Raw genomic sequence first — 13,514 nt, 5'->3', positions numbered from 1 at the left:
AGGGAGGAACAGGAGGCCATTGAAGGCTGGAGAACAGGGGCCGTTTTCTCCCTGTCCCCAGACCAGCTTCTTCTTTTACTCCCCCACCTTCTGAGAACCTTCTCTCTCATGATGGCCACTGTTGGGCTGGGATGGCTATACTTACTTCACTGCCCCATCCCGTCTGCAGGGGCCCCATCCATGGGGTCCACATTACACTGGCCTGCCCGCATGAATTTTAGAAATGCTTACCTACGGCCATTGCAGAGGGGTGAGCTGTCCACAGGGCCCTGAGCAGTTTGGAAAGCTGGGTCCTAGGATCCTGGAGTTGTTCCTCTGTGGGCCCTTTTTATACCCTGGCCTCACCCCCACCCCCAAGGCCCTCACCTGTTGTACCTATACATTTATGAATGGGGCCACGGATGCCTTATGCTGATGGATAATTCAGAAGCTCCTCCCACTCAGCCTGTTCCCAATCCCGTCATCTTCCCTTCAAGAAGACTATTGGGACCCTGGGGGCTGCTCTCTAGTCAAGTTGAGGGGCCAGGGTCAGTCAGAGAATATTGCTAAAGGAGCAGTCTTGGAGGCCACAGAGATGGCAAGAATTTCTCCTCTTTTTCCAGTTCCACCTAAGAGGAAGAACCAGGCGGGAAGAGGAGGAGAGTCCCTGAGCCCACATCTCCTACCTCCTCTAACATCTTCCTCCTGTGTCCCCTGGGTCACTGACATGGTGTTTCCGTGACATTGGGAGAAACTCTGACCCCCGCACTCCTAAGGAGTGAGGTCAGCAGAAGTGAGAGTTGGGACTTGTCTCATAGCCACACGAGGTGGGCACAAAGTAGGTGTGAAGCCACACACCTACAGCTCACTGACTGGGAGGGGAGCATCTTTTCTCACTTCTCAGAACTAAGGTGATTCCAGAACTGTGTTGACCCAAAGGACTTTGGAGACTCTTGGGAATACACTTTACAAAAGGTTCCTATATTGACCACTGGACCCAGAACTGCAGAAATACATGTAGAAGCTGGTGACCTGTCCTCTATCCTAGGCCTTCTCAGGACCAGAGACTACATCCATGATTCACTGGGAATAAAGACCACATCAATAATTCCTTGGGAGAAAAACTAAGCTTTGAACTAGTCTTGGGACTTTTTCCCCTCTCTAATTACAGGAAATAGTCTCGTCTTGGGTCATTGCTGAGATATCTGACTTCTCCAGTTTGGAGACTGTGCAAGAACAGTCTTTGTGGCACATGGTTCCTCCAGTATCAGCCTCCATCAGCTCAGAATGAACTTTTCAGCCATTTTTGTGGAACAACCTTTTTCTAATTTGGATTTCTCTCAGTGGGTTTGAAAGTCCTTCATACTTTCAAGTTTCACCATCTCTGGAATTACCATGAAAGGTTGCAGATATGCTCTTGATTTTAAAATGCTTCTTTCAGGCTTCTTAGGTCAAGCTCATGGGCTTGGTGATCCACATTTCTCACCCTAGTTGTGGCATAGCCTCAGGATTGGGAGAAGCTCTTTCTATTCCTCATTGGTTGTGTGTGTGTGTGTGTGTGTGTGTGTGTGTGTGTGTGTGTGCGCGCGTACCAGTCCTGGGGCTTGAACCCAGGGCCTATGTACTATTCTTGAGCTTTTTTTCACTTCCAGCTTTTTGGTTTGGGTGGTTAATTAAGAACCTCATGAAGTTTCCTGTCCAGGTTGACTTTGAACCATGATACTTAGATCTCAGCCCCCTGAGTAGCTAGGATTACAGGTGTAAACCACTGGTTCCTAGTTGGTTCTTTAGAGCTGTTCTCCATTGCTGTTCTTTCCTGGAGATCAGAGGCTGGTTATTGCACTCAGGTAATAATAATCTGCCTATTTTAGCTCTTAGTATCCTAAATCCTTTATTTTTAATTTTTTTAGCCACTGTCTTTCTATGTAGCTTAGGCTACAATCCTTTTACTTCAACCTCCCAGGTATTGAGGCTGCAAGTGTGCACTACCACACTTGGCTAGTGTATGTGTCTTAGCATTCATAGTCACTTAGCTCACTGGATAGAAGTCTTTGGAGAGTGTTACGTGGGTATTTCCAAGGGCTTCTACAGGATAGGTATATTTCAGGGTGTGTATATTTCTGAAGGCCCACATGTGCCAGGTAAGGTATGGGGTGATTGAGCATGTGAATCTCTGTCTCAGCTAATCACTGGGAAATGTGGCATATGCCTGTCATCCCAGTAATTCTAGAAGTATGAATGTTAGGACTGAAGTCCAGGCTGGCCAGAGCGTAGAGCATGATGCTATCTCAATAATCAACACAAAAAGGAACTGGTAGAGTGGCTCAAGTAGTAATGTACCTTTCTGATAGGAACAAGGCCTTGAGCTCCAATCCAAGTAATCTCCCTTCCCCCAACCCGAAGCCTGATCTAGTGGTGCTGTCTGGTGTAGACAGGCTTTTCTTGCCTAAGCTTAGCAGGGCAAAATCAAGCCCCCGCACAGATGTTCACTGAGGGTGGGGAGAATTGAATGCAAGAGCATCAGCCTCAGAGTGAGGTGTCCACAGGCACTAAGAAAAGTGGTAGAAAAAAATAACAAGCTAATGTAGCCTGATTCAGTGGACCAAATCCCATCAACCTTTATATTTGTATTGCACGTTTCAGTGTACATCATTTTCACTTCCTGTAATTTACTGGACTCTTGATTGAGTTCTCCTCACAATGCAGCAGAGGACCTAAGCATGGAGGAACGACCTTGGAGGGCTGCAAGGAAGGCAGGTACTCCTCGATGGGATTGTTGTTTACACGGAGAATAGATCTCTGAGCAATCTAGAAGTACACAACAGCCTAAATAAATGGATTTGCTAAATGATCTCTACTATGGTCCTGATTCCCCAGAGAAAGAATCCCATTGACAAATATTATGTTCTGAAATATGTTCCAGTAGTTGTTGTAAGTCTAGGTGCTTTTCCTAAGGGGCCCTCAGCTGGAAATAACCACGCCCTTCTTCCAGCTTGTCCTGTGGCTGTTTATGGGCATCTTCTTCCCATTACAGCACTGGAAGCTGTCATCCATCCATCCATCCATTCATGCATTCATTCATGAATTTTCATCACCCCCTCACATACATACACGAGCACCCGTTTTAGAAACAGGGTCCTAGTATTTAGCCTACATGGTCCTTGAACTTGAGATGCTCTCATCTCAGCCTTCTGAACCTTAGGATTCCAGGTGTATACTACTGCACTTGACTTATTCCTTACTCAGAGTAGGCATTAACAGGTAACATTGGGCCAGAGAAATAAGCGTAAGATATAATCCTCTTCTGGAGCTTATAGTGTACTAGATGAGAGAAAATAGTAAGAAAGTAAATATATAATAGCAAAAGATAGACAGAAATTTCAAGTTGGGACAACCTCTATAAAGGAAATAGCTGAGGGAGAGGTGAGAGAGTAAGCCAGGAAATGGAGGGAATGAGCAAACTAGCACAGCCCCAGGCCTGGGAGTTCAGACACATGGACTAAGGAGAGAAAAGGTATAGAAGGAAGAACTCAAGAGTTCTGGCTGGCTGGGATGGAAAGGTAAACATATTGTCGATGTCCTCCTATTAGCATAATTGTTTAAAAATAACAAGGACAAGAGCTGGGTGTGGTGGCTCACGCCTGTAATCCTAGTTACACAGGAGGCTGAGATCTGAGGATCTCAGTTCAAAGCCAGCACAAGCACTAAAGACTTTGAGATTTTTTTTTTTTTGCCAGTCTTGGGCTTGGGCTCAAGGCCTGAGTACTATCCCTGGATTTTCTCAAGGCTAGGGCTCAACCACTTGAGCCACAGCACCACTTCTGGCTTTTTTTTTCTATGTATGTGGTACCGAGGAATCAAACCTGGGTCTTCGTGCATGCTAGGCAAGCACTCTACCACTAGGCCAAACTCCTGGCCCCGACTTTGGGATTTTTATCTCCAATTAATCACCAGAAAACCAGAAGTGGATCTGTGGCTCAAGGGGTAGGGTGGTAGCTTTGAGCTGAAGAGCTCAGGGACAATGCCCAGGCCGAGTTCAAGCCCCACAACTGACAAAAATAAATAAATAAATAAATAAATAAATAATAGCAAGGACAAGAATTCGATAGCTGTATGTTTGTGAAAAACAATAAGTGAATGAGTAGTCAACAAGGCCGCGCGCACACACACGCGCGAGCGCGAGCGCATGTGTGTGTGTGTGTGTGTGTGTGTGTGTGTGTGAACATTCTAAACATACTGAACTTTGGGAACCTGGGCCTTAGTGGTGTCTGCTTTCCCCATCCCACCATGTGGAGAAAACCAGCATAATCATGGGAAAGGTGTATTTTATTTTTAACTTATATTAGGAACAAATGCACTTTAACAAACTCTGATTGAATTTAGGATTTAATATGTTTATTTATTTATAGTTATTTTTAGCTCAAACTAGGGTTTGAATTCAGAGACTCATGCTTGCGTCCATCACTTGAGCCACATCCCAGTCTTTCTTTTTTCCTCTCCTTTCCTTTCCTTTCCTTTTCTTTTTTAGATAGGTCTTATGGTTTTACCTGATCCAGTGTGGACCTTGATTTTTTTTTTTTGCCAGTCTTGGGGCTTGAACTCAGAGCCTAAGCACTGTCGTAGGGCTTTCTCAAGGCTAGAGCTCCACCACTTGTGCCATAGCCCCACTTCTAGCTTTTTTTTATGTATGTGATACCAAGGAATAGAACCTGGGTCTTCGTGCATGCTAGGCAAGCACTCTACCACTAGGCCCAACTCCTTGTCCCTGGACCATGAGTGCCTTACTGCCTCCTTCAGAGCTGGAATAATGGGTATGAATCTCCACATCCAACTTATTGGTTGTCATAATCTCTTGCTAACTTTTTACCTTGGTTGCCCTTGACAAATGATTCAGCAACCTCAGCTTCCCAAGTAGCTGGGATTATAGGTATGCAAGACCATGCTCCACACTTGATGCCTGTTAACTTTTGCTCTTTGTAGTTGCCTGTATTTCCAAGGAAAGCTTTTGGGTTGAAGAGGGTAGTGGGGTATCTCAAGTGGAAGATTTGTTGTTGTTTGTAGGACAGCACAGGACTGGAGAGTGTCATAACAGCAGTGGCTCAATGACCTGGAACATACCCAGGGATTTCTCAGCTCTGAAGTGGACTAAAGGGAATACAGAGAATTTGAGAACTCCTAAACATGGTGTTCCCAGATGACTTTTAATACCTCATGTGGGATACCCAGCCAAGCTAGACACCTACTAGATATGCCTACTGCTTGCTGCTGTCATTCAAACAGTGTTGTTTTTTTTTCTTTCTGTCTTGTTTTTCTCTTATCTCTAATTCTGTTGGAAAAATACCCCAAATCTTGGGCCAGATCACTCTAGCCCAGGCAGCACCTGCAACAAGAGTGCCGGAAGTCAAGCTAGAGCAGAGGAGGAACCTTAAACCAGGGTCCCAAGGGACCCAGCTGGATTCCCCCAGTGGGCAGTGGTGCATGTGTCCACTAAGGGTCTCAGTGCTTAATTCTGGGGAGGGGAGGCTGAGAGGAGCTGGGCATCTAGAGGATTGTTTGGCAGCATCTCTGGAGGATTCTGGGAGGCTGATTTAAGCCCTGTTCACAAGGGCAGAGTCCATAGGACTTTGGGCCATGTGATACAGTAGAGAGTAGTCTCTTCAAAGCACAGACTTTTCAAAGCACACAGTTGTCCCAGTGTTCCTTGCCCCTCATCCTTTCCTCCTTCCTTTGGTTCAGTCTTACTGCTGAAAAAACCTTTCAAGGGAGGCAGCTGTGATGAGAAGAATATTGCATTTGGGTTGGACAGGTCTTCCAGGATTATGTTGGGGCTTAAGCAAGAAAATGTAAACGACCATGACCTACCCAGCAAAACGTATGAGTGTTAAAAAGTGCTCAATTTATGTTTGTTGGGCCTCCTAAAAGTATCTTTCATACTGTTTCCTGATTGTGGAGGTAGTTGTAAGAGTCTATACATGTTTTAGAATTTATAAAACTGCACAAATTTCCTGTGTACATAGAAAAGTAAACAAACTTAATTTTATATGATGAATAAAAAATGAATCTAGAGTCACGTGTGGTACCACCTGTAATTTTAGCACTGAAGAAGCTGAAGCAGGGGGATGAGTTGTTCAGTATGGCCTAAAACTCCAGATGCTCCTGTCTCAGCCTCTTGAGTCCCGGGATTATGGCACATACCACCATACCTGGCTGCAGATAGGTTCACAGATAAAGCAACCAAAACCTGAGATGTTCATCTTCCTTACCCTTTTGCCCCAGCTGGGTTTCTACTGCCTCAGTGAGTTTGAGGGGCCAGGGCCCCATAAATCAGCCACAGTAGTACTCAAAATGCAAGCTCCTAAAACAGCAAGATGGTCCATTATGACCCAGGGAGACTAGAGCCCTTTGGGGGTGACTGCTGGAGGATGAAACCTCCTGCCCAAATGAGTCTCTGTCAACAAGCATTTCAAAGCTTCAGGGAACCCCGCTATTGAAAAACGTTTGTCTTTTAAAAAATTTATATATATATATATATATATATATATATATATTTTTTTTTTTTGCCAGTCCTGGGCTTGAGCTCATAGCCTGAGCACTGTCCTTGGACTTTCTCAAGGCTAGAGATCTACCTTGAGCCACAGCACCACTTCCAGCTTTTTTGCTATATATGTGGTACTGAGGAATTGAACCGGGTCTTCGTGCATGCTAAGCAAGCACTCTACTACTAGGCCAAATTCCCGGCAAGACATTTGTCTTTCAATAAATCCAAGCCCTCCCCACCCCCAATTCAGGGAAGCCCCATACAGGGGAGTGGGAGGGGACCCTACTTGGGGGAGAAGTGAAGACTCTCTCCTCACCCTCGACTGGCTGCCAAGGTCCCTGGTGAAGACAGAGGACAGAATTAGTGCCATTATGCAAAATAACAGGAAAGCAAGCGTTCAGCTCAGTGGAGAAAGATGCCAAAACAACCAGTTTCCTCCAGGAGCCCAGGCCAGAGGGAACATACAGCTGGCCCCACTCAGCCCAGCCTGGCCCAAAGCAGTCCTATTGAGTGACAGACTGACTGGAAACTCCAGGTGTGTGTGCCTTCCCCACATGCCCATTCCCAGGTCCAGGGGGTAGCTGCTACAAATGTGTTTTTTCTCACTAGCTCTCACACACTGGCCTTGGTTCTCAGTGGTTCCCTCTGAGTTGGGATTCACCTGCCTGCATCCGGGGCACGAGCAGCAGAGGAGTATTTCTGCATACCCTCCAGGTCAACAGGAAGTGACCTGGCACAGCCTGGCTTGTGAGGAAGGCCTTACCCATATAGGTTAACTGCACTTGACCTCCCAGGCGTGATCTGCCTCCAGTTACACCTGCAGCTGATAGCTTGAGCCCTAATTTGTAGAGACCAAGGGAGCATATTGTGAGGACCGTGGAGTCCTTGCCAAGGACAGAGGGACTGTGACACTGAGAAAGTTCACCACACAAAGCTGCTTCTCTCTCCCTCTGGTGATACTGGGGCTTGCTAGGTAGGTGCCCTACCACCTAAGCTACAGCCCCAATCCAAGAATCTCTTCATGGCTCTTGATCAGGTTGAAATGCTACAGGTAGGCCTGGCATTGGGTGGTTCACCCCTGTAAACCTAACTTCTCAGGAGGCTGACAGAGAGATCTGAAGGATGCAGTTTGAATCCAGTTCAGGCAGGAAAATCCATGAGACTGTATCTCCAATTAACTACCAAAAGTGGAGCCATGGCTCAGCTGGTAGAGTGCTAGCCTTGAGCAAAATTGCTGAAGGACAGCGCTGAGGCACTGAGCTCAAGCCCCAGGACTGCCTCTCCCACCCCAACACACATACATAGTCAAAGGTAGCTGGTGAGTGGTGTTGCAGAGGCACTAAATCCCTGCCTTCTGGAGAGCAAGGCCATCTGAGGGGTCTAGACCCAGGGCCACAGCTATACAAGCTGATCTGAGCAGGTCAGGCCCTGTAGCACTTTGGAAGAGCTTTGCTGAAACTAATGAAATGAGGGTTGGGATAGATGGAAGAGAGCAGAGCCCTCCAGGGCTGAGCTCCTGGCCCTGTGGAGCTAGGACTCAACTGCTGCTGGTTGGTCAGTGGAACCCAGGGCACCCCTGCCTAGCACCCCTTACATTTCCTTTCTGCAGTTGCTCTAGGCCTAGTCAGGGCCAAGGGCAAAAAACTGTGGGTGGGGAATGACTACAGGCCCCACCTGAGCCATCAGAGGGAAAGGGAGGGTGATCAGGACAGTTACCTCCTCCCAGAACCTCAGAGGCCCACCAGTGCCACATGTAGATGCCACACCTGCATACAAGACCACCACATCCACCTGCCCTGTGAAGTGTAATTCTGTGGGGTAGTTGTCAGACACATTTATTCCATGGGAGAATGGGTTCTAGGCTAAGTACCCCCACTGATGGGAGAGGATGGGCATGAGGAGCAAAGTTCTCACAGACCACTTGGGTTGGGGCCTTTCCCAGGCTCTGTAGGTTGTCCATCAGCCTTTGAGTTCATCTGTAGGTTCTGTTGAGTCTTGTCTTGCTTTTCCTGTCCCAAACACGGGGATCGATCCCATACAGTGCCCCCAGAAGGCTGGGTCCAGTCTTACGTTAGAGAATTTCTTGTTTCAGGTCATTGCCCTGTTGTGCTTCACCCCCAGGCCCTTTGGTAAGGGCTGGGAACCAGGAATTGCGTGGGGAGGCAGCTCTGGAAGGTCAGCTTCAGAGGACAACTTGGGGTTTCCATAAGGAGGGGATGGTCCATGAGCCAGGCAGTTCTGAAGCCATCCGTGAGGCCCAGGAGCTGTGCTGGGGTATGGGGCCGATTCCTCACTCCTGACCTGGGTGCTCTCCGACAGACCACTTCACCTCCCCTGTCCTCAGAGTCACTATGTCCTCATAGGTGGCAGTCTGGTCAACATTCAGGCCCTGGAGACATGAAATGGAGTTCAGGCTTGGGCCACACACTGATTACAGCAACAGTGGGGCTCACTGATGGTTCACTTCTGGGTCATCCTAGTCCTTACCTCATAGGTGTGATCTTCCTCCATCCCATTCTTGCTGTCATCCTGTGGGGCAGAGACAAGGGAAAGATCCATGTTAACATCCCCTGCTGGGCTGGAATGGGGAGGAACAGGACAAGGGCCTGGATAGAGGAGGGGATAGGTACAAAGTGTCTCCAAGAACAACTGAATAAATTAGTAAATGAATGAGTGCCGAAAGAACAAGCCAATGGACAGGCTCTGGGGCCAGGCTGGGCCAAGAAGGCCCAAGGACTGGGGACTGTGTCTGATCTGTCCTGAGGCCACCGTGTGCCCCCCCCCCAAGGCTCCCTCACTTTGTCCAGCAACAGGAAGATGGGCACAATGATGAAGAGGATGATGAGCAGGGTCTGGATCATGATGATTCCATCCTTCAGTGTGTTCCGCCGTTTCAACTGGGCCAAGGTGCTGAACCCTGGGGGAGATAAAGTGGAGAATGAATCTGGGGATGGGGGTACGGGTCTCACACAGAGCTTGCAGTGGTGGCTTTCTGTGCACCCCTGAGGAATTGCTGCCCAGCCGCTCTCTTGGGTGTTGCAGGGCTGTGGACACCTCCCATGGAATCTGGGCTGAGTGCGGGTGGATGGTGGGCCTGCACTCACCCATGACTCGCAGCTCCGTGCCACAGCTCTGGAAGACACGTATAGATTTCCCCCAGGTGCACTCCTGCTGGCAGAAGTAGATGCCGTTGTCCTCAAACTGGACCCCTTGGATGGTGAGGGTGTAGATGGAGCCATTCTGGGACTGGGAGATCCGGCCCTCTTCTTGGAGCACCATCTGGGGCTCCATATTCTCTGCCTCCCGGATCCACGTCACCATACTGGCCATGCTGGAGCTGTCTACATAGCAATGTATCTTCACCACGGAGCCTCGTTTCCTGGCCACGAACCGTGGATACTGCACGATTCCGGAACAAGCACTTCCTGTGGGCACCAAGGCCAAACCCCAAATCCCTCTGGCATCTTCCTGCCAGCTAGCCTCACCCAAAGGCTCCAGCTCTGGGGGACCCAGGGAATGGGGGTGGTGTTTGGGCTGTCTGTTTTGTCCTTGTGTGGGTTGGTCAGGAGGGAGAAGTGTGGAGAAGCAGAGCCATGTGAGAGGCCACAAGCTAAGCCACCAGACCCCACCTCTTCCTCTGCTCATTTGAGTTTCCTTCAGAAGGGCTGTAGGACCTTCTGATTTCTTTCCATGCCCATTAAAAAGGGGACCCAGACCTTAGCAGCCTGGCTGCTGCTGCTTGCTGTCCTTCCTCTGAGCTGCCCTGCACCTGCCTAAAAGCCCCTAGGGCTCCCCCACAGTCCCCAGGGGATAAAGACACATTGTAGGGCTTCCAGTGAAGGCCCTCCTCTGTCCCCCACTTCTGCCTACTCCTCTTTGTACTTTTAGCCAGAGACTCAAGTACTCACCGCCACTAGGCAGCCAGGCCTGAGGCCTCTGTGGAGTCCCTGCTGACTCCCTTGCTTGATCTGAGTTAGCCCACCTCCCAGATGACAGCTAGATGGAAGTGGGGTCTCAGTGGAAGACCCTAAGGTGGCCTGGGGATGAGGGTCTAGAGAGGGAGACCATGGCAGGACAGGACAGAGGTATTCTGGGACGAAGACCAGTGTTCCAGTGTTGAACAGACATACTTGCCCTCAGGAGGGGTGGAAGAAGTGACTGACCTGGAGGATTCTGAAGCAGGCCCCTTGTTGACATTGCTGGCATGGGCCCATCTGTAGGGTAGGAGGAGGTGGCCAGTCAGGTCTCTCCACCCTCTGCTAGCCACCTCACTCCTGCACCCTTTACATTCCCAAAGTCACTTCCTCATTCCAGGACCCCCCACCACCACCGTCCCCACAGCCCTCCCTCCAGCTCCCCTTCTCCCCTTGACTCTTTGGGCAGCCTTGAGCGGACCTCTCAATGAGACAGGAAGTCTCAGCTGGGAGGGCTCTACAGCCTTCCAGATGAGGAGGGGTCCCTTTCTGGAACATGCACCTTCCAGAATGGCTGGGGTAGCCTCTCCCCAGCCTGCTCCCATGTGGTGTCCTCAGGGGCTTTAGGGACAAGTCACATGTTGCCTGTTCCTCCTCCATGCTCGTAGCTGCCCACCAGGCATAGCCCCTGTGCCCAACCTCACTCCCACCCCGGGAGAGAGAGCTCCGTGCACACCCTGAGCCTAGGACCCAAGGCAGGCAGAGAGCCATGAGAAGCAAAAAGAGATGCAGAGATGGAGAGAGCAAGAACCCCAGACAGACTCAAGCCTGCAGGCCTGCAGCCGTCATACCGGAGAAGATCAGCACCATCATCAGCCAGTGGTGGAGTACGGGAGATGGACCCAGCTCTGCCATGATCACCCCCTCTGTCTGTCTCTGAAGGCTCCAACGTCCCAGCCTGTCACCAAGTCCTCCGTCTGAAGTTTATTTGGGGGAGAAAAAATAACTGCCTAGTCTATAGCCTGTCCCTCCCTGCCTCTCCCCCACCCCCAAGCCCTTTCCTGCCATGCAAATTGGAACCCAGGGGAGGTACCAACGCTCTGAGAACCCTGGGGACTCTGGGAGAGGGCGGGCTCTTGTTCACTAGGCTTCTATGGCTGGCAGGTTGTTGGTTTGGACAACACAGCTGGAGTCCTAAGAAATTCTGGAAGAGAGGCTTCGGGATTCTGCATCGCATCTTCGCGTCTTCGGGGACAGCCCGACTTTTCCAAGCTGTGTCCCCACCCTGCTGGTGATGGAACTGCAAGCTTCTTGTTTTTGTTTGTTTGTTACCAGCCCCGTCCAAGGGCTTTCCTCAAGGCTAGCGCTCTACCACTTGGGCCACAGCACCATTTCTGACTTTTCTTTATATGTGGTACTGAGGAATCAAATTTAGGTCTTCATGCACATTAGGGCAAGCACTCTACCACTAGGTCAAACTCCTGGCCCCTGGAACTGCTAGCTTTTTATCCATAGCCTGCCAGCTCCTGGAGGGGCAGAGCCTCACCAATCATTCCTTCTAAGCACTTAGTAAAACACATACCAGTCCTATAACTAAATCTATCTTGGCCTCTCGACCCTGGTCTACCCCTCTCACTATAGGGAGACATTAAGGAAGGCCAGAGCAGAGGTCAGGGGTCAGCTATGAGCCAGGCAAGACATCTGGAAAGGTCCCCAGCAGAGTTTCTTGCCGATGGCACAGGCAGCTATGTCAGAAGTTGGCCTGGTGGAAAAAGGATGCCACAGAGACTCTCAAGCAAGATCAAGAACAGACAACCACTTAAGTGATCTAGGTTCTAAGGCAGCTCAAGGAGCTCAGCTTAGGTTGAGATGGCTTAGCAACAACAACAACAACAACAACCACACACCAACCAGAAGGTTCCAGAGAGATCTGTGGAACTGTGAGGGCACTGAAGTGTTGTTTGAAGCTCTAGGGTTCCTGGGCAGGGGACAGAGGCTAGAGTCGGGGTGCACCTCAGGTTCTGAAACTAAAAGGCTCTCTGAGCTGGGGCACTTGTGGCTCATACCTACAATCCTAGCTTCTTAGGAGCCAGCCTAGGCAGATAACCCTGGAGATTCTTGAATTAAGCAGCCAAAGGCCAGAAATAGAGGTACAGCTCACATAGTAGAACATCTGCTTGAGAGAAAAAAGCTAGGCAAGAGTACAAAGGCCTGAGTTCAAGCCCCAGTACTGGCAGAAAAAAAAAATCCAAACTTTCCATTCAGCAGAAGCAAGCAGGTAGAATTTTAACACCTGAGTTCATCTAATACCAGTTCCACACAACCCTGCCCCTGGGGGGATATCCTTGTGCAGAGTGCAGCTGTAACTGCTGGACATGCAAGCTTATACACCACAGCCTCCACTTGGACTCTGAGCCATGTCTTTAGGCAGCTCCTCTCCCCTTCCCCCCCCACTGTCTCGCCAATCCTGAAGGTTGAACTCTCTCCTGGGCACTATCCTTGAGTTTTCTCAAGGTTAACATTCTACCACTTGAGCCACAGCACCACTCCAGCTCTTTCTGTGTATGTGGTACCAAAGAACCGAATCCAGGGCTTCATGCATGTTAGGCAAGCACTCTACCACTAGGCTAAAATCCTGGTGCCAGCTCCTTTCTCTTTCTTGTCCTCTGCTCCCCCCCACCCCGCCCCACCAAGAAGATAAGGGTTAAATAAATGTCTCTGCCCCCATCTCACCATATCCACGACCCTGTTTCACAAACAGCCTATGTGACTAGTAGAGTTGCCTGGGTTTAGGAAATGGGGACTCTCCTCCCATAGCAGAGTTAGATGGTGACAGGTCTGGGCCCCTCACTATCTCTATCCCAGGTCCACACCTCACCTGATGGCCGGGGGGGGGGAAGGGGGGTGCTGCTTCTGAGAAGTGCAGACCAGGGCCTGAACTGTGCGAATCAGGGTCAAAAGGGTTTTCATCCAGAGAACAGCTCGTTCTGGGCCACCCCCAGATGTTTTCCATCATTTCCAGATGTTCAGATGAAAAAAACATTTTTCTGAAAAGGTGTCAGATGTTCAGCTCATGGAACAAA

The 13,514-nt window shown here is 49.6% G+C and overlaps 1 protein-coding gene across 2 annotated transcripts; it reads right to left on the bottom strand.

The window, feature by feature from the left end:
* Nucleotides 1-8,336: 8,336 nt before the first annotated feature.
* Cd79b (CD79b molecule) lies at nucleotides 8,337-11,458 on the bottom strand. 2 transcript variants are annotated; one of them, XM_090351614.1, is made up of 6 exons: nucleotides 11,283-11,458; nucleotides 10,681-10,731; nucleotides 9,622-9,942; nucleotides 9,316-9,434; nucleotides 9,005-9,046; nucleotides 8,337-8,906 (listed from the first exon to the last, which is right to left on the bottom strand). In XM_090351614.1, the coding sequence occupies exons 1-6, from the start codon at nucleotides 11,344-11,346 to the stop codon at nucleotides 8,808-8,810; spliced, it is 696 nt and encodes a 231-aa protein (XP_090207740.1). In that variant the 5' UTR covers nucleotides 11,347-11,458; the 3' UTR covers nucleotides 8,337-8,807. The 2 variants fall into 2 exon arrangements, with proteins under 2 accessions (XP_090207740.1, XP_090207741.1); XM_090351615.1 differs by having other exon boundaries at nucleotides 9,622-9,858.
* Nucleotides 11,459-13,514: the final 2,056 nt, after the last annotated feature.

This window comes from Megascapheus bottae, chromosome 17, assembly GCF_031878675.1.
Source record: "Megascapheus bottae isolate mThoBot1 chromosome 17, mThoBot2.hap1, whole genome shotgun sequence".
In the NCBI taxonomy this organism is placed as follows: Eukaryota; Metazoa; Chordata; class Mammalia; order Rodentia; family Geomyidae; genus Megascapheus; species Megascapheus bottae.
Note: the sequence above shows the minus strand (reverse complement) of the source record. Positions and strands in the feature narration are given on the sequence as shown.